The sequence below is a fragment of the Caloenas nicobarica genome, chromosome 19 (assembly GCF_036013445.1).
Source record: "Caloenas nicobarica isolate bCalNic1 chromosome 19, bCalNic1.hap1, whole genome shotgun sequence".
Taxonomy (NCBI): Eukaryota; Metazoa; Chordata; class Aves; order Columbiformes; family Columbidae; genus Caloenas; species Caloenas nicobarica.
The window spans coordinates 9302357-9327925 of NC_088263.1; the positions used below are offsets into that span (position 1 = coordinate 9302357).

General features: G+C 45.6%; 2 protein-coding genes across 5 annotated transcripts; both read left to right on the top strand.

The window, feature by feature from the left end:
* Positions 1 to 80: 80 nt before the first annotated feature.
* SNAPC4 (small nuclear RNA activating complex polypeptide 4) lies at positions 81 to 15280 on the top strand. 2 transcript variants are annotated; one of them, XM_065648502.1, is made up of 23 exons: positions 81 to 271; positions 1183 to 1223; positions 2232 to 2390; positions 2534 to 2659; positions 3308 to 3386; positions 3926 to 4007; positions 4256 to 4360; positions 4955 to 5027; positions 5310 to 5474; positions 5675 to 5822; positions 6223 to 6329; positions 6615 to 6709; positions 7420 to 7514; positions 8133 to 8218; positions 8570 to 8935; positions 9600 to 9689; positions 9915 to 10152; positions 10257 to 10327; positions 10653 to 10751; positions 10990 to 11017; positions 11632 to 13736; positions 14278 to 14400; positions 15192 to 15280. In XM_065648502.1, the coding sequence occupies exons 1-22, from the start codon at positions 82 to 84 to the stop codon at positions 14389 to 14391; spliced, it is 4662 nt and encodes a 1553-aa protein (XP_065504574.1). In that variant the 5' UTR covers position 81; the 3' UTR covers positions 14392 to 14400; positions 15192 to 15280. The 2 variants fall into 2 exon arrangements, with proteins under 2 accessions (XP_065504574.1, XP_065504575.1); XM_065648503.1 differs by lacking the exons at positions 81 to 271; positions 1183 to 1223; positions 2232 to 2390; positions 2534 to 2659; positions 3308 to 3386 and adding an exon at positions 3652 to 3802.
* A 150-nt stretch (positions 15281 to 15430) lies between these two features.
* On the top strand, positions 15431 to 25557 carry CARD9 (caspase recruitment domain family member 9). Of its 3 annotated transcripts, none has more exons than XM_065648504.1 (17): positions 15431 to 15484; positions 15981 to 16082; positions 16458 to 16557; positions 17452 to 17593; positions 18526 to 18691; positions 18882 to 19105; positions 19375 to 19512; positions 19942 to 20267; positions 20660 to 20839; positions 21027 to 21179; positions 21655 to 21780; positions 21900 to 22091; positions 22638 to 22679; positions 23040 to 23085; positions 24489 to 24556; positions 24770 to 24852; positions 25289 to 25557. In XM_065648504.1, the coding sequence occupies exons 6-17, from the start codon at positions 18922 to 18924 to the stop codon at positions 25377 to 25379; spliced, it is 1629 nt and encodes a 542-aa protein (XP_065504576.1). In that variant the 5' UTR covers positions 15431 to 15484; positions 15981 to 16082; positions 16458 to 16557; positions 17452 to 17593; positions 18526 to 18691; positions 18882 to 18921; the 3' UTR covers positions 25380 to 25557. The 3 variants fall into 3 exon arrangements, with proteins under 3 accessions (XP_065504576.1, XP_065504577.1, XP_065504578.1); XM_065648505.1 differs by having other exon boundaries at positions 21030 to 21179; XM_065648506.1 differs by lacking the exon at positions 24489 to 24556.
* The last annotated feature ends 12 nt before the right edge of the window (positions 25558 to 25569 follow it).

Here is a 25569-nt window from a genome sequence, read left to right on the forward strand (position 1 = left end):
TCAGCGGTGATTGGGCGGAGGGCGAGGGGGCGGGGCCGCGGGAGGCGGTGCGGCCCAGGCCCGGGAGCCCGCGGCGCCGCCATGTCCGGGCAGCCGGGCCCGGCCGGGCCCCGCCGCTCCCGCAGTGCTCAACCCGCGCTGGCCCCCGCGGGCCTCGACCTGGACGCGGAGCGGGAGAAGATCCGGCGGGAGATCGAGGAGCTGGAGCGGAGCCTGGAGCCCGGCGGGACCGGCGTTGCGGTGACCGTGTCCGACTCCAGCCTCAGCTCCGGTACGGCCGGCGGGGCCGCTCGCTCCTCTCCGGCCTCCCCCGCTGCTTCTGCGTTCGGTTACCGTTCTGCCTCTTCGCACGCGTGTCTGGTTTTCGTGTTAACCCCGCCGTTTCTGCCAGGCGAATGTTGGAGGCGTCTCCTCAGGGAGGAGCCTCCTGCACCCACGTTTTGCCTGTTTTTGTGGTGAAACCCGGGGCAGGATGGCGGGGGCGGTGCCAGGGCCGTCAGGCCTGGGGATGGGGCTTTCTGCTCAGGGCAGGGGGAACGAGCTGACTCGTGGAACGTGACAGCCCTCCAGATATTGTCAATAGTTAAGTTGCAGCCATTTCCACGCTGAACGGACAACACAAACTCTGCCGTGTGAGCTGCTCCGTTTCACAGCCTGCCTGTGCCCCCCGAAAATCAGTTTTTCAAAACGAAGAGGGGGCGCTAATAGTTGAGGCATCTGTGCCTCTGGTGGCTTCACCCTTGCAACTGGTGTTTTGATCATGCATGTCAGGAATCTGTGGCCAGGCTGACTGCAAACCCAGATATTGCTGAGGAGTGTGGAAAGGCTGTTCGGTGCTGTCAAGGTTTATGTGGTCGGTTGGGTTGGAACGTTCACTTGGCTGCACACTCAGGAGCCTGTAATTTGTTGTGATATGCAGGACCAAGATGCAGCGTGATTGTTGCTGTAGTTATCAGGAGCTGCTCTTTTTTCCTACTCTAGAACAAAAAAATGTATGTGTGGGCTGTAACTAAATAGGATTTTTACATGACAATGTTGATAATGTCAAAACCACTAATGGTCATGTCTGAGAGACTATGTGGCGCTTTATTCTGTATGATTTAATTGAAAAGTCTTGTGTTTGAAGCTTTTCTTTTTATATGTCACTGCAGTCAGCATTTTTGTATTTTTGTTGTTTAACAGATGATGGTGAAGATGATGGCTCAGACTCTCAAGCCGAAATGGTAACCACTTTCTCTTTAAGTATATCTTCCTATCTGTCTACTGAAGAGGATGGGAGGAAGGGGAATTTCATTCTGTTCTGGGGAAATGTAGGCAGCTGGCTTGACTCTGTAGCTTGGGAAGGATTAATAATAGACTGGAGATTTAGTTATTCCTGCCCAGGACTTTGTTATTCACATGTAATAGCGACGTTTCTTCATGTGAAAACAAATGAGAGGGATCAGAGGCCTCACTGCTCTAGTGCTTGCTGATCCGTCACTGGAAACACAGCAGCTTCTGGGGGAGGTTGCAGAGCATGTGAGCAAGAAATCATCAGCTTGTGATCAAAAAATCTTTTCCTTCTTTGTACCTGAAGAATACTGGGTTTGTACCTGAGGGGAACATTACTTCTAAGGCTTTTCATAAATCTGTTCACCTTTGGTGGTGTTTTAAACAGAATATTTTCTCAGACTTCATGTAAAAAAAGTTTAGTAGAGAAAGGTCTTAACATCTGTAGAGCACGGGAGAGGAGAAAGTAGTTTGTCAAGACAAATCTGCTGAGACACTTCCATGCAACAGCCAGTCTTGCTTTGTGTCTGAAGCACGGGGTGATAAATCACGTAAGGGAAGAGTTGCTTCGCTAGAAGCATAAATGAGGTGGAAATTTGAAGGGGTGGTTCAGATTTAGCAGGTAAGAGAGCTCCAGTGTAAAGTGTCTTGCAGTTCACTTACAGTTTTGCGGATGATGGCACAAGATCAGGCGTTGGCAAGGTTTGGAGTGTGGCTTTGGTTCAAACAGCAGCAGGTGAACCGATGAGCAGGGCAAAGGGAGCTGGGGGAGGCTGGTGACGGCCTCTGGGAGTGTTCAGAACAGCTGCCAGCGAGAGAAGAACAGTTCTGTGCCTGCTGTTCCTTTGAAAATCGGCTTTGTAAGACAATAGAGGTGTTGAGTTACAAAAATAATCATTACATACCTGCTTTTAAAGCAGTGGTTATTCTCCCTTTTCCCTAAATGCCTTGTTTGACACAAGGAAGTGGAAGGAGAAGCTGACAGTAGTGACGATGACATTGAAAGCAGCCTGCCGCAGGATCCAGAAACCTGTCTGCAGATGAACCATGTGTACCAGGAAGTTATCCAGGAAAAGATTGAGGAAGTTGAGCTTCTCATTGCTCAAAACAAAGAACAGCAGGTGAGCGAAACAGCAGTAAAATATTCATTCCTGTGCTTCTCTGGGTTGACTGATGTTTCCATGCTTTCTTATCACCAAAATTGCTACCCCTAGGGTGTTTGATGTCTTGTATTTTAGTTTTTAGTTTAATTTTTGTGTTGCAGAAGGAGATCATGTGCGAGCTTGGTGGTCCAAAAATGGCAAAGGCAGGAGACGGTAGAAATCTACCAGGAAATGTATTTTTGGGTCATTTTATGAAGCCATACTTTAAGGATAAAACAACAGGAATCGTAAGTAAATGTAACTAGGTTACATATTGATATGACTTTCAATGATGGATTTAAATTGTAACTGAGTTACTTTCAACTGTGGAACTGCGAATGTCGCTCCTCAGTTTGAAACCTTTATTTTCCTGACTTGTTGCTTATTTACCCTCTTTTGGAGGTGATTGTTCAACCCATGTCTGGCTGTGATGTCAGAAAGTGAGTTTTGAGGAGCGGTGTTCCAGCCACAGGGCACTTGAACATTCTTGTTTTCAACTTAACTTTGATTGTTTGTCTTCATCTCCATGATCCAATCCCACGCTGTTGTTTAAAGTATTTGTTGAAATCTGATTGTCTTGGAAACCGACTTTCTGAGGCAAACATCACTAGTTTTTTCATGTGTTTTTAAAGGGTCACTAGTAAAAAGAGATCTTGACTTTTTGTTGTAGTCAAGTTATCAACTGTCACCATGCACATATTAATGTAATAGCCAAGCAATGCCTGCTAATTTTACTATTAATTCCTACTCGAGTTGGTAGTGTGTCTTAAGTAGGAACAAACGTGCATAATACTTGTCCCCACGTTTTTTGTTCATGCTGAAGTTCTAAGAAAAAAGGGCAATTTTTCTGTGTATCTGACTCTTCCAGTGTATCTCACCCTTCTAATCTTTATCAGGGCCCTCCTTCCAATGAAGATGCCAAGGAAAAGGCAGCTCAGGGTATAAAATCCTTCGAACAACTTATTTCAACAAAATGTAAGTAACTCTTTGTGCTGTTCAGTGTTCTATAGAGCTATAACAAATGTATGTATTCATATTGTTAGTTCCCCCCCCATTTGCAGTTAAACATCAACAGTTCTGATATTTCATACTGGACTCCACAAAAAAAAGTAGTTAAAAGTAAATGGGATGCTCCATAAATTGTTTCAGTGAGTGATTAATGACTCCCTTCTTTCATTTGCATTTGTTTTGATGCATCAGCTCCTCTGAGTGCTCCAAAACCAAATGAGATGGTGCAAGGGTAGCACTCAGATGAGAGAAGTTCCGGGGACACTTAGAGCTCTAGGTGGTTGCAGGCGCCTGGGCGATGATCTTTATTCAGGTTTCTTTGGAACTAAAGCTGAGCAAGAGGCTGCGACTTGCCCAAATCAGACGTGACATCAGTGATTTAGGTGGGGAACTCTTACTGAAGACCTGAGAGATACTTTAAGAGGGGTATTGAAAGCTGTGGGTCTCTTTTTCTTAGCAGTGGTTTGCACTAATGTCTAAATACTCGATTACCTCGTTTGGTTTAGGGAAAAGCAAAGAGAAGACGTTATTGCAGCAATCAATAGTAAGTGACCGCTTGCAGCGCCTGCTTCAGCCAAAGCTACTGAAGTAAGTACCGTGCAAAAATCTTCTTTCTCCTGATGAGAACATTCGATATGAAGGAAGGAGAGATTCCACCTTCCTTCAGCAAGGTGTGGGAAAACCTGGATGAAAAACAGTTTTGTGTAGTTTGGAAATAAACTTGAAGGAAAGAATGATACTGATGGGGAAGCCATCTTTGCCATGTGTATTCTGACACCATTGACCTCATTCCCATCTAGTGATATTAAGTAATGATTAAAAATGTCTTTGAACAGGATGAGTTATTGGAATCAGAAACTGGATAAAGTCAAGACTGAAATGGAGAAACAGATCTTGGAAAAGCAAATCAAAGAAGTGGAGCAAGAAATAGAGGCAATTAAGTGAGAAGTCATCTTTTTGTCTTCTTGGTGAAAATGAAAATCTGTTCTTGGAGTTTTCCTCTGAAAATTCCCTCCTTCCTCGAGTATTTCTAGATATGGCATTTGGAGAAAGCTTTATGTGTGGTGGCTTGCAAAAAATCGAGTGCTATTCAAACTCTGTAGAGGTCTCATCTCCACAGTTCTTTACTAAGAACTGTGGTTTTGGTCTTGATATAAATGTAATACGTATACCCAATACAAAGGTGCTGGTTTAAATGGTTCTTGATTTAGCAACAGGGAAGCAGAGAGCTCAGTAGTCCTTGGCTTTTGCTCATCAAGACATCTGGAGCAATGAATTTTGATGTTGCATTAATAATTTCTCTTGCTAAACCAGCATCATCTTGTAGGGGATTGTTTTTCATTAAAAAATCATTGTTTTGCACGAAGTTACTATGACGTAGTGCAATGCTTTGAGGTAGTAAGTGTTCGGTTCTTGTGGAAATCAGTAACGGGTAGGAGGAGTAAGACGAAGCAAGATCAGGAAGACAAAGCAAGTGTTTGTTTAATTAACCATTTAATGTGGTTCTTTCTTTCTCTTTGTACCTTCTGCTTTAGCCAACTCCCAGAAAGTGAATTGTTAGGAAACAGATTTGATGAGCATGACTGGGAGAAAATTTCAAACATCCATGTAAGTTGGGAGATCAGCTGTTTTATTCCTTCTGATACCTGTGTCCCTTCTCTCGAGAATTACCTGACCTGGTCTGGTTTGCATCCACTGTTCCCATCATGTATTTCTCAAAGTTGACGGTTATGTGATCTCAGCTTGTTGAATTTGATGATTTAATTCTGGAATGCTTGACAATAAGACATATCTGGAATACAAAATATATTCCTTGCATCAGTGTTCCTGTCTGTCCAGGTGATTCAATCCCAGTGACAAGACAAAACAGATTTTTGCTGTTTCTTTTAGTTTGATGGACAACGTAGTTCAGAAGAACTGAGGAGGTTTTGGCAAAATTCAGAGCATCCAAGCATCAACAAAAAGGAATGGACGGAGGAGGAAATGGAGAGGCTGAAGAAAATCGCTGCTAAGCACGGTTATCTGGACTGGCAGACCATAGCCCAGGAGCTGGGGGTAAGGTCTGAGGTGACAAGTCAGTTAATTATGACTTAAATGTGCCTCATGTCAGTTTTCAGAAAACAATGTTACTGTTAATTAATGCTTTTCTGAGAAGCATTCAAGAACAGTACCAAAAAAGTTTGGTACTTTAGCCTTTTCCTCTTGCCTTCATAAATAACCAGTTATCCACATATCTCTCTTTTCATTGTATTAAGACAAACAGGACACCTTTCCAGTGCTTGCAGAAATATCAAGTCTATAACAAAGATTTGAAAAGGAAAGAATGGACCAAAGGTGAAGATCAAATGCTTTTAGAGCTTGTTCAAGAGATGAGAGTGGGAAATCATATCCCGTATAAGAAAAGTAAGTGACCTACAAGTAAAAATGCCTCCCCTTCACCTGTAATTTTTTTTTCATTCTTCCAGGCTTATGTCTGTTAATATTTCTACATGCTAGAGCACCCAGCCTGCTCTGATTCAAGGAATTAATGAAGTTTTATTTCCTGTGAATGTCAGAAAATACCAGACTGTCACAGTTCTGTGTTTTCACCTTACTGTTCTAGCGTGGGATCATTGCAAGGCGCAACAGCGCTGTGGCTCATCTGAAACTACAGATGTTCTGATTTCTAAAAATCCCTTGTTGATGCGTTTGATTAAAATGCTGCTTATGGCAATCTACTGCTTGAAAATATCACAGTTACAATGTAAGTAAAGGAAGAAACATGGTTTGCAACAGACTTTAAAATATACCTTTGCATTTCTAGTTGCTTATTACATGGAAGGAAGAGATTCGGCTCAGCTGATTTACCGATGGACAAAGAGCGTGGACCCCAGTTTGAAGAAAGGACCCTGGACACCAAGGGAAGATGCTGTAAGTTCCGTTCTCTGATGCCTAAAACAGCAGGGTGCAAGAAGCGGGCAGGTTGGACTGTGAGATGGTGCATGGCTGGATACGTCTGAGCTTTAACAGTGGCACAAAGGAATGTAAAACGGACCAAGATGGGCAGTGTACAAGTCAAGAGTGCTTAGAAACTCCTAAACGCTTTTGTTCAGAGGTTTACAACACAGTGGAAACAAATACCACTGCTTCAGTCTCAGGCCTATTAGGATTATTACTAATGAGAATTTCGACTCTTGCTTTGTCTGATTACCGTAGATGTTGTTGGCTGCAGTTAAGAAGTATGGAGAGCGTGACTGGTACAAAATTCGGACAGAAGTTCCAGGAAGGAGCGATGCTCAGTGCAGAGATCGGTAAGTATGTTAAATGTAGCAACGGTGCTTTCAAGTTTATTACACAGAGCCAAGGTGCAACTTATTTTACAAATATGTTTGATTTGCTTAAACCACTGTCACCTTAAGGACTGTTTTGTAAAAAGTGGTTATGATCTAAATATAGTCACTAACATTGTCTCCACGTAACCCGGCATTTCTAGTTACAGCTGAAACTGAGTTTAACAGAGAGAACAGTGCGTTGTTGCCTGTGACATTCTGCTCCCTCAGTATGGTTGCCTGGGGGTTAGAAGTTGGGAAGGATGTTGCTCAGAATAAAGCAAAGGGGTCATAAAGCGTGAATGAGGGCGTGTAGGGAGGGCAGGTCTCACCCCTGTATTGTGTGCGTCTGTGCAAACGATCTCGTCAGTGCTGTAACAGAGCACCAATAACAAGGTGCTGAGCATTTTTCAGCCTCAGACTCAACTTCAGGAGACTTTGAGTACAGTATGTCCTAATTTCAGTAACCTGTTTCACAGCTGCTTGTTGTAATTCCTAATCACGTGGCCTGATATTTTTGAGAACAAAGAGATTGTAGCTGTGCTCTATTAAAGGAGTAGGAATGGGACCCTTTACAAAAATAAAAGATCTGATAAAGAATGCTGGTTTTGTTCAGCCTCAGAGTGTGTGGTGATGATCGGAACTGTACAAGCAGAATTGAATCTTTCTTACTTTGATGTTTTCATTTGAAGGTACTTAAAAGCATTGCACTGTGATGTCAAGAAAGGCAAGTGGAGTTTAGAGGAAGAGGAGCAGCTAATTGAACTGGTTCAAAAGCATGGCCTGGGTAAGTGTTTCTGTGTCTCGAACTTTGGAAGCTTAGAGAAGTAAGTGCTATTAAGGAATTCATTTAAGTTTTCTCCTTTTTATTTTAAGCCCTGCAGCTGATAAGGAGGCTCTGCTTCATACTGATATTTGCGGCCTTCCTTAGATCGTGTAGTCTGTTCCTGGAAATTCGGTTTTTGAGGGATTGTGTAGTGAAGAGTTCTGTAGCCATGTTAGCAGTCAGAGCTGTGACAGTTCAGAGGGGTGAGTTCCCCTCTAAACAACCTGTGACAGAGTTCTCTTCTTTTCTCTAAGAAAACTTTCCTTAATAAATAGAAGCTTTTCAGCATTCAGCTGAAGCTTTCTTCTAAGCGCTCTCTTAGTGTTGCAAAGGAGTGTGTAGTTCTGCCAGGGTTTTCATCACCAGTTCATTTGTTGTAGTTTCTAACTTGAGCTGAGTGTATAGTAGTGCAGAGTGTGATCGAAGTACACTAATGAGGATTGGGGTTTTGAGATCAATTCATATAGTAACTTTGTTTTACAAGGAAATGTATAATATGTATATAATGTTCTGCACTGAAAAGGCCCATCACTCAGTTTGTTGCATTAATAGGTACGTGCTACTCTTCATCCTTTTTAGGTCACTGGAGTAAAATCGCTTCTCAATTGCCACATCGGACTGGCTCCCAATGTTTGAGCAAGTGGAAACTCATGATTGGGTCTAAGGTATTGTACAAAATCCTGCTATGTTGTAGTCCCTTCTCTTTAATTAAGATTCTCTAAACTAAAAGCAAAATCCTGTGAAATCAATACAAAAATTGGGAAGCTGAATGTGTCAACATGGGTGCAACTGTACTCAGTTTGTCCTTCCACGTGCACCAGTTCTTAATGCACACTTGTCTCTATCTGCAGCTTTTTCTTTGCATACAAGAATCTAAACCAATAAAAATCTGGGTCCAAAGGCAATTGTCAATCGTACTGGGTTTAGTTAACCTTAGCAGAAGTTAAGTTTGAGAGATTTGCAAGTGAATGGTGAACACTGCCTGAAACTTGCCTGTGCTGTTTTTGACTGAGCAGAAAAAATCTAGGCCACCAAAACACCGACACGTGCAAGAGAGTTCCAGCTCTTCAGAGAGCAGCAGTGAGGACGTAGAACTGGACTTAACAGACAGTTCAGAGGAGGAGACGACGACAAAGAAGGAGGAGTGTGCAATTCCCAGCATTGATCTGTGGATACCAACACAGACAAATACACAGGAGTCAAACAAGGGAAGATACCAAACTCCATCCCTTTTCTCTCCTGCGAGTGAACTTCCAGGTGCAATAGGAGACAAGGACAAAGTTGCCGATAAACCATCAGAGCTGAACACCCTCCTGAGAGGCATCGCACGTCCCTATTCGACAGACATCGTTGTGAGGAATCCAGCAGAAATCATGAACAAGGTGAATCCTGGGATTCTCAGTCTGTTCTTGATGGCATTGGAGCTCAGATCAGAAATTACCAGGAAGCTCAGTTGCTGCAGTAAAGAAAGTGTGTGATGAGTTGGATGGCAAAACCTTTTTTGTGCCTCTGTTGGCTGCTCTCTTGCTATGCCATCGGGGGGTGCTGTTGGAAGCTGTGGGATTAAACAGAAATTTCTAGCGCTGACTCCCCATGCGTTACCTAGAAAATAGCTGTGTTCTTTCCTACACGTAGGAAAGAAACAAAACTTTTTTTTAGATCTTTATGAGGCAGAATTGGCCAGTGAATTGTGGTGTCTCCCTGCCCTGGTGATTAGGGTGTACAGGCTTAAAGTTTGGGAGAATTAAGTTACTTATACATCTGTATCTGATTTTGAGCTGGGTTTTCACCCCTAATCAGATACTGAAACAGTGCAAACCCTCCTAGCACACAGAGGCTTTTACAAAGTAGAGATTTGATATGCGATAATGCACAAGGACTAAAAGGTAAGCTAAGCATCTGCACTTCGGGGCTGATTTCATTTAATAAGATACTTCCAACAGCAGGAATGTTGGAAATTTTTGTACCTTCTGTGTATAGTCAGTGCAAGTAACCTTCTGTGAGATACTTTTCCTTTTATCTTTTCTTGTATGCTTTTGCTTTAAGGCTTTCAGATGTGGCAAGCAAGTGCTACGGGTTAGCCTGGAGAATGTGAGAAGAGCATTAAGAAATAACACATGCTTCCAGAGGAAAATTGTAAGTGCCTCTTCTGTCTTGTCTGCTCTTGTGATGTGAGTGCTACTAGGCGGCGTTTAGTGGGAAATGGCTTTTGATACAGTCGTGGATCTTCCTGCACTGTAGTCCCAAGAGGAAAAGCTCATAATTTTTTTTCACGACTACCCCATGAATAGTTTGTCTTGGGACTAGTTATGGTAGAACCTTCCCAGTTGGAACTCTAACTGTGTATTTGTTTACGCACAGCTGGCGAAGATGCTAAAATCTCCCACCGCTTTAACAAAAATGTCTGGAGTTAGTACATCTGGCCAGAAGGTTCAAGGGCTGCAGAACATCACGGAGAAAACTTATCGTCAAGAGAGAGGGCGTTTGAGAAGACTGAACCTTGACAGAAGGCTTCTCATGGCAGTGACACCATGGGTGGGCAATGTACTGCTGCCGTGCACCTTCCAGACTGGGAAGATGGGTTTTCATCAGACAAAAGGTAGTGGTGACCATCAGGGACAGAACTGCCCTGCTTTTTGTCCCTGCTTTCTGACATCTTGTCAGCGAATGCCCAGCTGATTTTGATGTTGGACTTTTTTCCAGCTGAGTCTATTCAAGAGAAGATTAAGTCGGTCAGTCTTGCAAGCACTCCCCTGTTCACACTTTTCCTTCAGGTAGGTTTTGCTGTCTTAGTAGCATTATCTGCTTTCAAACTGTGGTAATCTTTATTTCTGCATTTGGTGCTTAAATAGGTGGTTTAGCTTTGTTCCTTAAATAATCATCTAATTACTGGGTTAATCTGACCTCATGGTTTGCGTATGATGTTTCTCAAAGAAATCCTGTATCCAAAATCTAATACTGTGAGGTTTTTTCCTGTAAGTGCAAAAATGTCCCCAGAACCTTGCATGTGAAGCTTCTCCTATCCATCTTGTATTGTTGCTGGCTCTACCAGCCCATTTTTGTTCTCAATCAAATTTTAATGAAATTCTCATCTTGCAGCTCTTCCAGATTGATACCAATGGCTGCATGAAGATTATTCGTGAGAGAAGGCAAAGGCAGGCAGAGCTGCTTAGTGCTAATGCAAGAAGCCCTCAGCAGGTATTGCACACGATCTGTTTCTAAGCTTTTCCCTTTTTATTTTCTTGACTAAAGTAGAGATTTTTCATTGTGTGTGGCCAGTGGTGCTTTTTGTGTGTGTTACCAGTTTGGTTTGGTTCAGAAGCACAATCAAATATACAGGATGTTGACCGGTGTGGGCTTGATTCACATCTGTGCTGTTTTAATGATCTTTAGGTATCTCAGAAGTATAATTTCTTTTTTTTTTTTTCTTTGGCAGGCTTCCCAAAATACGGAGACTTCTTCAGGTACATACCAGAACATTTATTTCTATGATGTGCAAGAACTTTCACATAATTCATCACTGTTACATTAATGACCAATTTAACTGAAGGAGAATTTTTGGAACAAAACTACATTGTCATTTTTGCTAGCTCTTGGATCTTTCAGTTATTGGCTAAATATTTTACCCGTTGGTAAGAACTGTAAAAAATACTGAAGGGCTGAGGGACCAGTGGTGCTGGGCCACCAGTTCTGTAGACTATCGCTGTTAATGGTTTTCTCCAGCAAGGCGCTGGCTGTAGTGAACGTGCTGGCACCAACGGAACCGCAGGTCGTTGTTCCTGGAGTGCTGAGCAGGGCCGTTCCTCCTGTGCGCTGTTAAGGTGCATTCCTAGCCCATCTGTGATTTCTGGGGAAAATTACATCAGCACTGAACAAGTGGTAAGCTTGATGCATCAGAGTTACCTGAAGGATGTCAGGATGGGGCTGGATTAAATCCAGACTATACTGTTGTAGGAACACTCACAAATAGGAATTTTGCTACTGCAGGGTACTTGATGCTTAATAGCTAAGGTATGGCTTTTGAAAATACTGTTCAATCCTTTATTTTTTTTTTACTTTCATTTCCCCTCCTCTACAGGCAATCCATCACAGTCTTGTACTCAGAGGAACTCCCGAAGGGGCATCCCGAGGAACGTTGTCAGGAGACCTGTTGCCTCAAAATCAAAGGAGAGCACTGCTGCCTTGGAGAGCTGCGCTCCTGCCGCGCAGGGAGCTCTTCCAGCCCAAGGGCAAAGGCAGAAGCCTAAAACTGTCTCAGAATTACTGAGAGAGAAGCGGCTAAGAGAATCCCGGGCTAAGAAAGCTATGCAAAGGACAGTGTTTGTTGCCCCACAGATGCTGGTTTCGGGACCACTGATAATCCAGCATCCACCCCAGCAAATCGTTCCTTCTGCACAAGCAGGGAACAAACCTGCAGCAGCCGGTTGTACAAATGGCCAAGTACAGCGTGCACCAGCTCCATTGCCAGCATTTACTTCTGTTGCGGCTTCAACTTCTACCACTATCGTGCTTGGAAACCATTCCTCATCAGTGCCAGAAACTGGGGAAAGCCCTGGTTCCTCACAAGGGACAGAACCACAATCCAGTAAAGAACTAAAAGAGCAAGCTTCGGAAAGCAGCCCCGAGGGAGCATTTTTTCCAGGCTTGAATCCAGCTGCAGCAGAGAAGGCCCCAGATCCGGGAGGGAGCAGTGGTCAGGTCCTGGCTGGTAGCTCAGCTTCAGTACTGTTGCAAAACCAAGCTTTTGTGCCACATCAGATTACAGTGGTGCCTGTTGGCATTGAGTCTGGTGCCAGCAAATTGTCTCTTTCCACACCAGTTGCCTGTGAGCCGAACAGTGATGCGCCTCAGCAGAGGCCAGTCAGTCTCTTGCCTGCTCTTGTAACTCCACAAACTGGTTCGCATTTGCTTCCCAACAGCATCCTGCCATTCACATGGGTTGTAACGCCACAGGCTTTGCTCCCCGCCGCTGTACAAACCGTGGTGAGTGTTCCCCAAGGACTGCCAGCTCCTGCTGTGACAAATCAGTGTGAGACAACTGTGACTTCCAACAGCAATGGGTCTGTCTCAGGGGTGCCTCCTGTACCAGCGGCAGCAAAGACGCCTCAGCCCAGCGGTGCAGAGACAAAAGCACCGAGTGCCCAGTTAGCCGGAGAAGCACCTTTGGGCAAGACAGCCAACCATTCTACAGTTCTACCCGTGACCTCGGAGAGTGCTGGCTGTGCCACATCCAGCGTTTCTTCTGCAACACCTGCATGTTCAGATGGCTCCTCCAAGGCCTCTGACTTCTCCCTGGCTCAGACTGCTCTTCCAGCTGGTGCTCCAGCCCTGCATGCTGTGCTGCTGCCTCAATCACAGCTGCCTGCAAGCACTCAAGGGTCTGATTCCCAACCTGCGTCGAGTCTTTCTAGCTCGGGAAAGAGCCATGACTCCATTACAACAAATGGATCATCCTCCAGTTCAAGTGTCATCGCAAAAGGGCTTGTGCTCCAGCCAGGAAATCCAGTTCCTTGTAATGATGTTCCAGGAAACACTGATGGTTTTGCTGCACAAGCACTGAAAAATACACCTATTGCCTCCAAACCACAGACTACGCAGGCAGCTGACACCCCAGCCCAGCCAACCACGTCCAGTGCGGAAAAAAACCTACTTGACTTCAGCCTGATTTCCCTCGAAGATGAGGGGGTAGTGAAGGAGTGGCTGAGTGGGAAACGAGGTGTCCAGGTGCCATCCCTGCAAACCAGGTTGCCTTATTTCCCGCCTTTTCTGTGCAACTTAAAAACTCTCTCCAGGCTACTTCTGCAGAAAGCAGCTCTGGAAGAGCAAGCGGCCTCTCTTCTGCCTTCTGATACTGGTCAGGATGGGGGCACTGGGGTAGATTTGGACGCTATCGGAGAACTGGTGCAGCGGGAACTTGGCGATAACCCTGCCTACCTCCTGCTGAAAGCCAGATTCCTGGCAGCCTTTACACTCCCAGCTGTACTGGCAACTCTGCCTCCTCCAAAAGTGATAACAACTCTGTCAGGCAGCAGGAAGCAATATGAAGAGAGTGATGAAGAGGAGTGGCAGAGTGAGAAGGAAGCATCTGAGGAAGAGAGCTGTGGGAATGAATTAACAGGTGTGCGGCTGGATGGGACAGTTGCTGATGAGCCTGGAGACAAAGATGCTGATGCACTAAATCAGGTAAAACAGAGGTGCCAGGGAATAAAAGCAGAAAGTTACTGCCAGCTAAATATTGCTCCCACTGTTAATTAAATGTAGGAGAAATGTGGCCCTGAAGAAGCACGGGCTTGCAGCTGATAAAAGGAAAAGCTCTGTAGCTCAGCTGCGAGTCCCTTAGTACTCACGAGCAAAAAGCCTGTGTTTCATGTTCATGTTTGATACCCAGGAGTGGGTATCAAAGCTCGTTTCCTCTTACAGTTTATAATCTGCTGCACAGACTCCTGTATTTTTGAAATCAGGCCCTTTTTTTTCACTGCATGTGTCCTTTAAACCCCAATAATATTAGGAGAGTTTTCTGCATTTGCTCCTATTGCCATTTGAGGTCTTCCTCCTTAATTGTTTTATATGACTAGAGATTATTAAGTATAAGGATCGATGTAAGCCATAATTTCCTGTTTTGGAAAGCTTTCTGAGCTCCCTAATACAAAAAGCTGGCGGAAGGGGTTCTTTGCAGTGATGCCAACTCGCATGGTCTCGATAGTCTCTTCTGCTTCTGTTGCAGGACACGGGAGCTGGAGAGATTGCTGCACAATCTGTCTGGGACTCCGGTGCCGATGTGGCTGATGCTCCTCAAATCAGGAGAAGCGCCCGCTTCAGGAAAAGGAGGAGGATATGAGAAGGAAATGTTAGTAGCTACTCTGTGAATCTTGTATTTCGTGCCCAAGAAGAGAACTTAAAATGCATCCGTCTGTGGTACAGCTTAGACAATGAATCATGGTCCTAGGAAAGGAGTGAAATTATCTCGGCTTTTGTTCCATGAGGACACAGAGTTCTACAATCACCCATTAATCACAGACTAAAACTAACACTTGAACTTTCAGGGGGAAGGAAGTTGATGTCTGCATGATAAAATTATATACGAAAGTCAGGAAGTTCAAACATTTGACAGCCTTTTAGTCCGTGCTGCTGCCTACTGATATTAGACTTGGTTGGTAGCACCCTACAGACTTGGCTGCTAAAATAAAACTCGTTTAATAATAAGAGAGTCAGGGTTTGTGGGCCAGGAAAGCCTGGGCAGCGGCTGCTGATGGGAGGGTTTGTGTATGAGTGCTGAACACTCGCAACAAGCCAAAGTAAATCCTTGCTGCAGGTTCCAGCGAGCAAGTGGGTACCTCGTTGGAGTTTGTCGTTAACACTTGATCTTTGGCCAACTTTGTGGGGTTTTTTTTCCCTTTGTATGGCTTCATTTATCTAGATGTATAACAGCAGCTTCTATAGGGTATAAGTGTGTGATGTTAATATATGTTGAGGCTTTTGGAGAAATAGACCAGATGAACATGAGTGGTGCTTGATGAACATAGTTGTCAAGATGAGACTGTTTGGGTTTTACCTTTAAAATTGGTTTTAGAAGCTCCAAAACAGCAGCTTCCCTATAAAAATGCTGTGACTAATAGGAGTTGTTGTGCTTTGTTCCAGGAGCCATGTGCATGAAGTCTGCCTCCCTACCCCGCAGCAGGAGATACTCTTTGCACTATTCACTTTGAACACTTTCCAACAGACTACAGGGACCCGGAGAAGAGAGGAAAATGGCTGGACTGGTTTCCCCATCGCCCAACAAAGTCTGCGTCTTTAGACAAGTTGCAAAAAATGGAACAAAGTGGCTGGAGGGAAGCCTTCCAGGCACAGACCAGTTCTGTTCTCTTTCCAACTGGCACCTGGCATAGATGCTTGTGGGGAAGATTGCTGGAGATCTGGGGGAACCAGCAATGGTGGTTATTTATTTCCTTTTTGTGCTAGCCCCTATTTATGTGAATGCTTATCCATGTTCACAATATGTTGTGCATTGGGTGGCTTTTTAGTGCTGTGACAGTGGTTTGGCTTGATAGCTAACTGACTGAATACTGCTGGATAAGCAGCAGATTAATTTTGTATCAAAATGAGTCTTGAGTGTTTGTTGAAATACAGATGTTTTATTTTTCTCACTTAAAAATTACCAGCATATTCTGTGTGGGTTTTTTTTGGCTAAACGGTGCTTTTAATAACGTGTGTATGAGTGTGATTGCTAATGAGAAAAATGAAGTTTGCAAGCTGCATGAAAACCAGGGAGAATGTGGAAAATGAATATGCATGTGGCTGAAAATGCAGGAGTGAATTAGGCTTGGATTCTTTCTTCATTCTTCCACAGCCTGCCCTGTGCAAACATTAGCAAATCACTTAACAAAAACTTATTTCTTCATTCATAAACCAGCAATTTCTGTCTTACAGAGATGTGCAAGGCTAGCTGAGTCAAAGCTGATAAAATCTAGTGGGAAAGTGCTGCAGGAAGCTTTGTTCCACCTCACTGGTTAAACCTGAGGGAGTGTGGTGGTGAGTTCAGAGCGCTGGGAGGTGGAACTGCCACGAGAGCTGGGGCAGGGGGTACCCGTGTGGCTGTAATTGCGTGTCAAGCCATTATGGAGCAAAAGGAAGGATTGTGAAATGGTTTTCCTTCTGAAGTGTGCTTTATTTTCCATAAGCCAGTATAGATAACATTTTTCCCAGAAATTCAGATCTCTGCCATGCAGTTCTATGTGCTGTTCAGCACAGGGCTGTTACTGTGAGGCCCTGGCAGTAGAAGTGACCTGTGCACCAAACGATTGTTTTCCTTTGCAAATGCCATTCAAGAAATGCCCTTGTAATCTTACTGCTTGTGCAAAACACTTTGCATAACTATAAGAATCAGCTGTCTTTGTTCTTTTTCAGCATTAAACGGATCTGTTACTATAGAACAAAACCTGCTGAGGCTAGATTGGTTAATTAGCAGATGTCCTGATTACCTTCAGCAAGGGCATAGCTAAAAGAGGTACTGTATCTTTTTTTAGTATAAAGCTAATTTAATGTCTAAGCAAGAGCACAGGCTTAAAGAATCTCTGAGCATCTCTGCCCAACTCCTAATGATAACATGGAGAAACTCTCCAGAAACTTCAAAAGCAGAACAAAGAGTAGAGTGGGAAGCTAATGGGAAAATGTGTCACGCTGCCATGGTATCAGAGCGTGTGTGTTCTTGAGACTTTTGTAAAACAGAATGTTAGTGAGTTCTTGTTGCAGCTGCAGTTCAGGGCTGCGGGAAGGCGGGGAGGCAGTCAAAGGTATGATGTTGATGCTTAAAATCACAGCGCTGCTGGCTGTGCTGCTCCTTTAATTATCATTAGAGCCACAGCCTGTAATTTGGGAATCGTGGGTTATGTTCCTTGCTTTGCCAAGACTTCACTCCTTTTCCCTCAAAATACTGAGTTGTCAAAATTACGCTTGAAGCTTAAGGACATCCAGAATTAGAGGCATTATTAGAGAAATCATTCTTTTTGGCTGAACTCTAAACTGAGAGACAGTTTTTGCTGCCACTTGCTTTCCTGTACGAAGATGTTAACAGCTGAAGGGCCATTTGAAGAGCCTTTTCCTTCAAACTCCAGGTTGTTTTGTCCCCTGAAATCAGCTGGACAGACCTACACCTGTGACCTTCACGCTTTTGAGACTTTCTGACCACTACACAAAGAAACTTTCTGGACTCTAGCTGGAAAACAGGCAGAATGAGTTTAAAATCAATGTGTAGTAATGCTGCTGGCTTGCAATGTGACCAGTGTTTTTCTTCTCCCCCATCACCCATTCTGGCTTCCCCTTTTTTTTTTAATTTCTATTTTTTTCCTTCCCTTTCCCGTCTCAGAGTATAGCCAAGTAGTTTCCTCTTTTCTCAAACCAGTTTTGCTCCTGGAATGATCTTTGCTCTTGCCGGAATAGAAAGGGAGGCTGCACCCAAGACAAGTTTTCTCAGAGCCAGGACACAGATGAGTGTTTCTGGACCAGGAGAGGAGACAAGGAGGCTTTTGGCTGCACAGGCTCAGGTTGGTCCATATAATGCAGAATGGTTTATTTTAGTGAGGAAGATGTTTTTATTTTACAGCTCTGAGGGAAAGCTGTGGTGTTTATCAACAGGGGAATGCATTTCTTGTAATGTGCTGGGGCTGGTTTGACGTCAGGCAGAGCAAAGGATTTTCTCCGTGACAAGTGACAATTCTCCATGACAAGTGACAATTCTGTGTCAGCCCAGCTCGTTGAAGTTAATTGACAATGTAACATTTAACAAGTATTCCAAAGGCGAAGAAACCTGGGTATAGAGCGGCCTCTCAGGCTGTGTGTTTGTCACACAGGGGTGTTTGTGACCATCAATTGCTGAAGCTGCACAGGTGAGATCTGTGAGGTGGATGTGAGAGGCAGCATTCCTGGCGCATGCTTCACACAGCTGTACATTCCCTTTCTTTGTCTATGGATGAAGCACGCAGAAAACCAGCTTTTGTGTGATTACTGCTGAACCCAGTTAAGGCTGTTGCGATTGGGGTGTTCACGGAGACTTTCGTGGGTGTTAGATGCAGTGACTGTGTGGTCAGACAGAATACAGGGATCTCCTGAATGCTGGGAGATGGAAGAGTGAACTGTTCATAAAGCAGAGACAACAGCTCATTAGAAGAGCTTTAAACATGTTTGCACTTCTTCAGAACATGCTTAGTTTCAAATTGGAAAGTTGCAGTTTGCCATCAACTTATCTTGTTGTGTTCCAACCCTTTTTGTATCGTTCATTGGGATTAAAGATTTAATTCTAAGCACAGCTGAGCATCTGGAGAACCCATGGTGAAGTCAGTGAGATTTGACAGCCCGTTCTTGGGGTACGCTGTTGGGAATCTAGAGTTAGTTGGATTTTCCTCTGGTCATGGGGCTCTCAATGACTTGCCTATCACCAGTGGACCTGTTGCTAAATAGTTTCACTTTCCTCTTGCAGTGAGATAGGGGAGATGTTCAGCTGGTTGGAGGGACATCTTCAAGCTTTGGTGGCTTCTGTTTTCTCAGAATTTCACGCCAGCTCTCCTTCACATCTGAGGCAGCAGCTTTGGCACTAGCCTGGCAGCTGCTGCTGTCTCCAGTCTGGTACCACACTCTTCTTCCAGGTATGACTGCAGCGTGTTGTGCGGATGATTTGCAAGCACTGACTTAAAGACCACGTGGGAGATGTGTTCCTGTATATAAAAGGCGCTTTTCCATTCTCGGGCTGTTAACACACTTGGTTTCAGCACCACCCCCCAGTCCCCTAGGAGGCTCAGAGTCTGCTTGTTTGTTTTCTGGTTTTGTTTTTCCAAGACAGGGCAGCACTGCTCGCCAGTCCTTCTCACTCACCAACATGTTGGAAGAAGATAACGATGAGACATGTTGGAATAACCTGGAAAACTTCCGGGTGAAGCTGATCTCTGTGATCGATCCTTCCCGTATAACGCCTTACCTTCGCCAGTGCAAAGTGATCAACCATGACGATGAGGAACAAGTCCTCAATGACCCCAGCCTGGTGATGCGCAAGCGCAAGGCAGGTGGGTGAAGTGCAGCTTCGCCTCTGTAGATGTTCCTGTGCTCTGTTGGCTCTTGAGAGCAGATCAGAACGGACTGGACCTGGAGGAACGCGTTGCTTCTAGGTCACCATGTGTTTAGACACAAACGCTGTCGTTGCTGCTCAGCAGCCCCTTTCCCTTCCCTTTCCGCAGCACATCATTGCAGGGAAAGCAGGAATGTTATGTTGTTCTGTTAGAAATAGGTAAAGAGAGAAATAAATCAATAGAACATCCTGTTGCTATTATTTCAGGTGTTCTTCTGGACATTCTTCAACGAACAGGACACAAGGGCTTTGAGGCATTTCTGGAGAGTCTTGAGCTTTATTATCCACAACTGTATAAGAAAATAACAGGCAAGGAGCCCAGCAGGGTTTTCTCTACGATTATAGGTAATGTTTGTGTTCCGAAAAAACAGCTCTTTGTTTGGTGTTGCTGTGCAAATTAAGGGGGGATTCACCTCTGTTTTCCCCAACTTCGGTGAGCAGAATCGGGAGCGTTCCCTGCCTTGTTCCCTGTGTGCTTCAGAAAGGCTCTGGCAAGAATGGCCGGGCCGTCTGGTGTCACAGGCTGGACCCAGGAGGGTGGAGGAGGAAGCACAAGGATCAATTTTGTTCTGTCAGTGACGCCGTGGTGTAGAAAGGCACAGAGCAGAGGGGAAGCAGGGGGGATAATTCGATCACACGTGTCTTCAGGCTTTGCGTGCTTGCGCGTGGCATGTGATGATCCCCAGCTGCAGTGACAGCGGGTGGGAACCGGTGCTGTACGTGTGTCCGGGGAGCAGACAGGACAGCGATGGCTGATTCCTGCCCACCAAACAGACACCGCTGGGGAATCCGGCCTGAGCCAGCTCCTGATGAACGAGATCACGAAGCTGCAGAGCACCGTGCAGGAGGAGCGGCGGAAAGCCCAGGAGCTCACCGTGTGGCTGCGCACCAAGGAGGACACGATCAGGGAGATGTGGGTGAGGGACAGCCTCCTCCGCAAGCACCAGGAGCGGGTGCAGAAGATGAAGGAGGAGAGGGACAGCCTGAGCAAGGAGCTGCGCAAGTGCAAGGATGAGAACTACAGCCTGGCAATGAGCTACGCCAAACAGAGCGAGGAGAAGAGCGCTGCCCTCATGAAGAACCGGGACCTGATGCTAGAGGTCAGTGACTTTTTTCCTCAAGCTTCTGCTTCTTACCTGATCCCTGGAAGGCTGCACCAGATGTGCCTTTGCCCAGAGTGGTCTGGATCAGTCCAGCATGAGTTCTGTGCATCTTCTCTAGCAGATGCCATGTCTGGTGGTCCACAGCTCAAGTTGTTCTGTGAAGAATTAACAGTTTTCCCATCATTCAAGACTGGGCCCTCTCAAAAGAGCAACTTGTTGTATCCATTTAGCACACAGGCAGGACTCCGGTCCCCAGAGCACCAAACCACCTGAGGAAAACAAAGCTGGAGAGAAATTTGCCCCATGTTTGCCTGGGGAATGGAGAGAGAACTGCTTGTGCAGGCCAGAGTTTTCTGTTTGTTGTTGATGAGCTCTGAACCTTCTTGTAGATCGATCACTTGAAGCACAGCCTCATGAAGGCTGAGGATGACTGCAAGCTGGAGCGTAAGCACACAATGAAACTGAAGCACGCCATAGAGCAGCGTCCGAGCCATGAGGTGATGTGGGAGATCCAGCAGGAGAAGGAGTTTCTCTTGGCCAAGAATCAGGAGCTGGAGAACACTCTTCAGGTTGGTGGGGGGGTTGGAAATGGACTCCTGAGAAGTGATTGTAGCAGCCAGGAAAGCGATGGGACTGCTTTGAAGTTGTATGGGTCAGTTCTGGCTTTGTTCTCCTGAGTCAAACAGAGCACATGGCGCTGCAGGGAGGGCGTTAATATGGATTTAGATGGTTGCTTTATCTCACTTCTTTGTCCAGCAGGTTGCCAGAGAACAGAATTTGGAGAAGAGCCTCTCCAGCGAGACTCTGGAGAAGGACTGTAGCCAGCTACTAGAAGAACGGCGGGAGCTGATGAACACCATTTACAGCCTTCGCAAGGAGCTGCGGCGAGCAGAGGCGCTCCAAGACAGAGTATGTGCTGCGGTGCAAGTTCCCGCTGAGGGTCAGTGGGTAGGACAGGCAGATGAAGCACCTGCCACATCTTGCTTCTGAAAGAGAGGAGCTGCTCAGCACTAATCCCTTCTGCTGCTACTCTAGTGTCTGTGTTATAGTTTGTTGAAAAAGGCACGCTAATATTTTAGCATTCTGTGGCGTTAACTGCTGCCTGTTAATGCTTCATTATTTAACAGTCCCTGCCTCAGCCTGGAGGGTGGTGGGAGCTTTTATCTCGATTGACAGCTCAGATACATGTAAATCCAACATGTCAGCACTTCACTGAGTCATGTTGACCAACCTTTTGGTTGGCCTTGCCCCAACTGGACAGTCAGGCTGGACTTTGGTGTTGTGTGGAGGTCTGGCTGTAGTGACCTGTGGCACAGAGCAGAAGTGGGGAGAGTCCAGCTCAGGCTCTGCCCACAAACAGGTGGTTTTGACCTTGTTTCGACAGTACGCGGAGGAAAAAGAAATGCTTGAACTACAGTGCACGTCTCTGAGGAAGGACTCCCAGATGTATAAAAAACGGATTGAAGCTGTCTTGCAGCAGATGGAGGAAGTGGCTGCAGAGAGAGACCAGGTGATGAAACATTCCTCTGGGAGCTTCTGCTAATTGCTGCTTCACTGCTCGGAGTGGGCAGATACTGTACTGAATGTGCTGTTGTGTGACATGTTGTGGCACGTTGTCCCTCACGCCAGGCGCTCCTGACCCGGGAACAGTTCTACATGCAGTACTCCAAGAACCTGGTGGAGAGGGACACGTACCGCAAGCAGATCCGGGAGCTGGGGGAGCGATGTGACGAAATGCAACTGCAGCTCTTCCAAAAGGAGAGTCAGTTACTGGCTACTGAAGCCAAGCTGAAGAGGTTGCAGCTGGAGCTCCCCACACCGGTACATCTGCGGGATTGTCGTCCGTGGGGTGGGTTGGGGAGCTGTGTAGGGCCAGAGCATGGCCGTTCTGAGGCCTTTGCACCAAAGCGGTTTGGATTCGGTGCCAGCTCTGTGGGTAGCCATCCCCATGCAAACACCAAGTTTAGAAAATGAACGTGATGGATCCTATTACCTCACCCTGGTTCCAGGCACAGATAAGCCAGACCGATACACGCTGAGGCTTTTTGTGTTTGGAGCACGTCCAAAGATAATGAGGGGATCCTCAACCACCAAAGAGTGAGCTCTATTTAGAGACCGTGTATGTGCCATTTGGATGAAATGGGAGCAGGGTGTGAGGGTGCTAAAGTTTTTGGAATTAAATTAGGTATACAGGGGCTTTTAATTAGCGTGGCATCTCGTGTGCTTTCTCCAAGTGGTCAGACAGGAGTGTAGGAGGGAGGAAGTCCACACTTCCCTGTTTTCTGGAGCTTTCAGTCTCCTGTTTATTCCCTTACTACCACTTCCTTGCTTATGAAGAATGATTAATTCACACTGGTTTTATTTCAGACCTCTGACCTGGATGATACCTCCTCCAGAGATTCCCAGGAAGTGAGTAGGGCGCCTTGTGTACCTTTTACTTTCTTTGGGGATGGGTTCAAATTCCTCAGGTGTGCTCAGTTCCCTAAGTAACAGCGGTTTTCAATCCATGGCTCAGGCTCACTTCCAGATTATCAAAAACTAGAGAGGCAGCAAAACAGACCAGGAACAGAATCTCGCTGTGTCCTGAGATTTCTAAGTGTAGGACACAGTAACGGGGTTAGTCAGCAAGGTTTGTTGAATCTAAGCAAACCAGGGGAATTGAATTGTTTTGAGTTGCTCCTGTTTCTTCCGTTCCTCCATCTGTTCCTGGCTGCTGTGAGACAGAACAAGGGGCAGTTCTCATGTTCTTGCTTTGTTTCTGTCCCATAGCTCACTCTTCACGGTCATCTAGATGAAGATACGCAACCAACTAAAAGTAAGGCTTTTCTTGGGAAAACAGAGTTGAATTCTTGAGAGGATGGTCCAGTGTTTCAAAGGGACAGGAAAAGACATTCCTGGGTTTGGCTTTGTAGCCTAACTGGCAACTCAGTTTGTGAGAGATGCTTCTCAGTGGGGTGCGCTTGGCACCCCGAGTGAGACCTGCTGGAGACGATGCAGAACAGGCACCCATAAATCAAGGCGTTCTGCCACTCCACCATCCTTCTCACCTGTAAGAAGAAGAACATGTCCCCAGATGCTGGGAATGGTGGATGCTTGTAAAGCTCTTTTGAGAGAAGCAGCTCCACAGGCTGTCTTTTCACTACATGGTGTCTGAAAGGGTCTTTCATATAGCAGAGTGACCTGGGAAAAGTGGTATCTTTAGACCATCCAAGGACCTCGAGTATTTTTTTTTTTTGAGGTGTTCTGTCTGCTGAGTTTGTGCAGGAAAAGTCACCTGGTCCTGGTGCCTTTTTTTCCCTCCACTCCCCTTGCATTTGTGGCAGAGCTGAGAACACAACAAACATCCTTCCACTTCAGCTGGCCCGTGTGGCTTTCTCCAGGGATTTCTCCCTCCCCTCTTCCCTTTGACGTTGCAGGCTATTTTCACAAAAGCAGAACCATGTAGTTAACACTGTCACCGGTTCTTTTTCTGTGGCATCCCTGGTGGAAATGACTCAGCAGTGTGGAAAGGAATTAATAGGCTCTTCTAAGAACTTGAAACTCTCTTTTAAAACACATTGAGAAAGGAAAGAAACTGGTACAGTAGAAGAAATTTTCTGGCTTGATCTCCTGGAAGATCTAAGTGATCTTTTCATTCACTGAGATGGGAGATTTTTCACAAAAGCTGAATGACACTAATCCCAAAAGCCTTTTATTATTCTACCTCACTCAGCTAAAAAACACGTATCACAATACCCGATCACTACATAGGGAGTTTCACTAAAATGTGGTCTGATGTGAAGTGCCTTGATACGCACAACTTAGTTGTTGGGAAACAGAGACGAATTGTGGTTAAAATAATGATTGACATTATTTCCTGTGGTCACCTCTACTGTGATTTTTTTTTTAAATGATGCTAAGCAGAGGGGCTGCTTTGCAAAGGTTCGTTTTGCTCCTGCATGAGCAGGAACTTCAAAGCTGCCGTCTCTGAGCCTGACCAGGAGCTCCACCACCCCGAGTCAGGGTTCAAGTCAAATGAGAAGTGACTCGTGTGCTGATCACAGGACTGAACCCTGAATGTTTTTGAGGCTTGGTTTCAGTTCTGCCACTGACTCTGTGCAGCTCTTACTGTTCAGCTATTGCTGTTTGACGAACTGGTGGAGGGAGAAGTTACTTCACAATGGCAACTATGACTAAAGCTGTGATTTTTTTTTGTTTTTTTTTTCCTTCTCTTACAAGATCGCCCTGAAGGACAAACCCAGCAATTTAGCACTCCAGAGATCAGTCTGCCTCCAAAGTCACCAAGTGTAAGAGAATCTTTTGGGGCTCTTCTTTACTACTTTTTCTTTTTTTACTACTTTACCTTTTTTTGGGGGTGGTCTGCGCCTTACACCCTGCAGAGGCCACATGCAGAACATGCGTCTCAAAACCTGGGCAGAGCAGGTTTGCGCTCCCTGGCGCTGACACTGATCCGATCTTCAAGAGGAATCCTGTTCATATTTGTTCGGATTTTTTTGCAGTTCGAGGAGTGTGGCTTAGCCAACGAGGAGCTGGCGGAAAAGGAGCGGAGGAGGATGAAGAACTGCTTCGAGCGATACCGAAGGTCTGGACTTTAGTAATTTAGACATTAGCTTGTTGTATTTCCTCTTTTCTGACCCCTGTCCCCAGGCTCGGCTCAGGGAGGGCACAAATTCATCACAGAGCTGATCTGCAGAGGCTCGTGCTTCTCGCCGAGCTGCGTGAGACTCCTGGTTTAGTACCAGAGGTGGCCAAGACGGCAACAACCACACACACTCTGCACCGTGCAGATGGTTCCTCAGCAGGGAGCGCGGCGCGCTCCAAAGAATTGCCGGTTTAATTAATTTGAAAGATTTCTCCGCATCTTCCTCAGTTTAGACGGTTTCTCTTTACCCTGTGCTTGCTACCAGGCACACACGTGGCGTTTGCGGGAGCAAACACTAAATGGGTTGATACCGACTGAACCTCCCACTTGTTTGCAGAAAAATGTCTCCTAAAAATGTAACGAATTTTGTTTTCAGAAAACGAGCGATGCGGAGGGTCCCCAAGGACCGACACCACGAGGCCGACTGGGAGAACAGCAGCGACAACACCGACACCGAGGGCTCCTGAGCGGGGCCGCGCCTGCCCCTCTATTCATCTCTTAATGAACTAATTAGATTTTAAAAACACCTAAACAAACACACATGAGAAGTTAATGTTTGTAACAGGGCTGTTTAGCTCTGACGTCCCCTCCTCCATCTTGCTCTTAGAAAGGCAGCGACGCCCGAGCACAAATAAAATAAACAAGATTTAAGAGCTG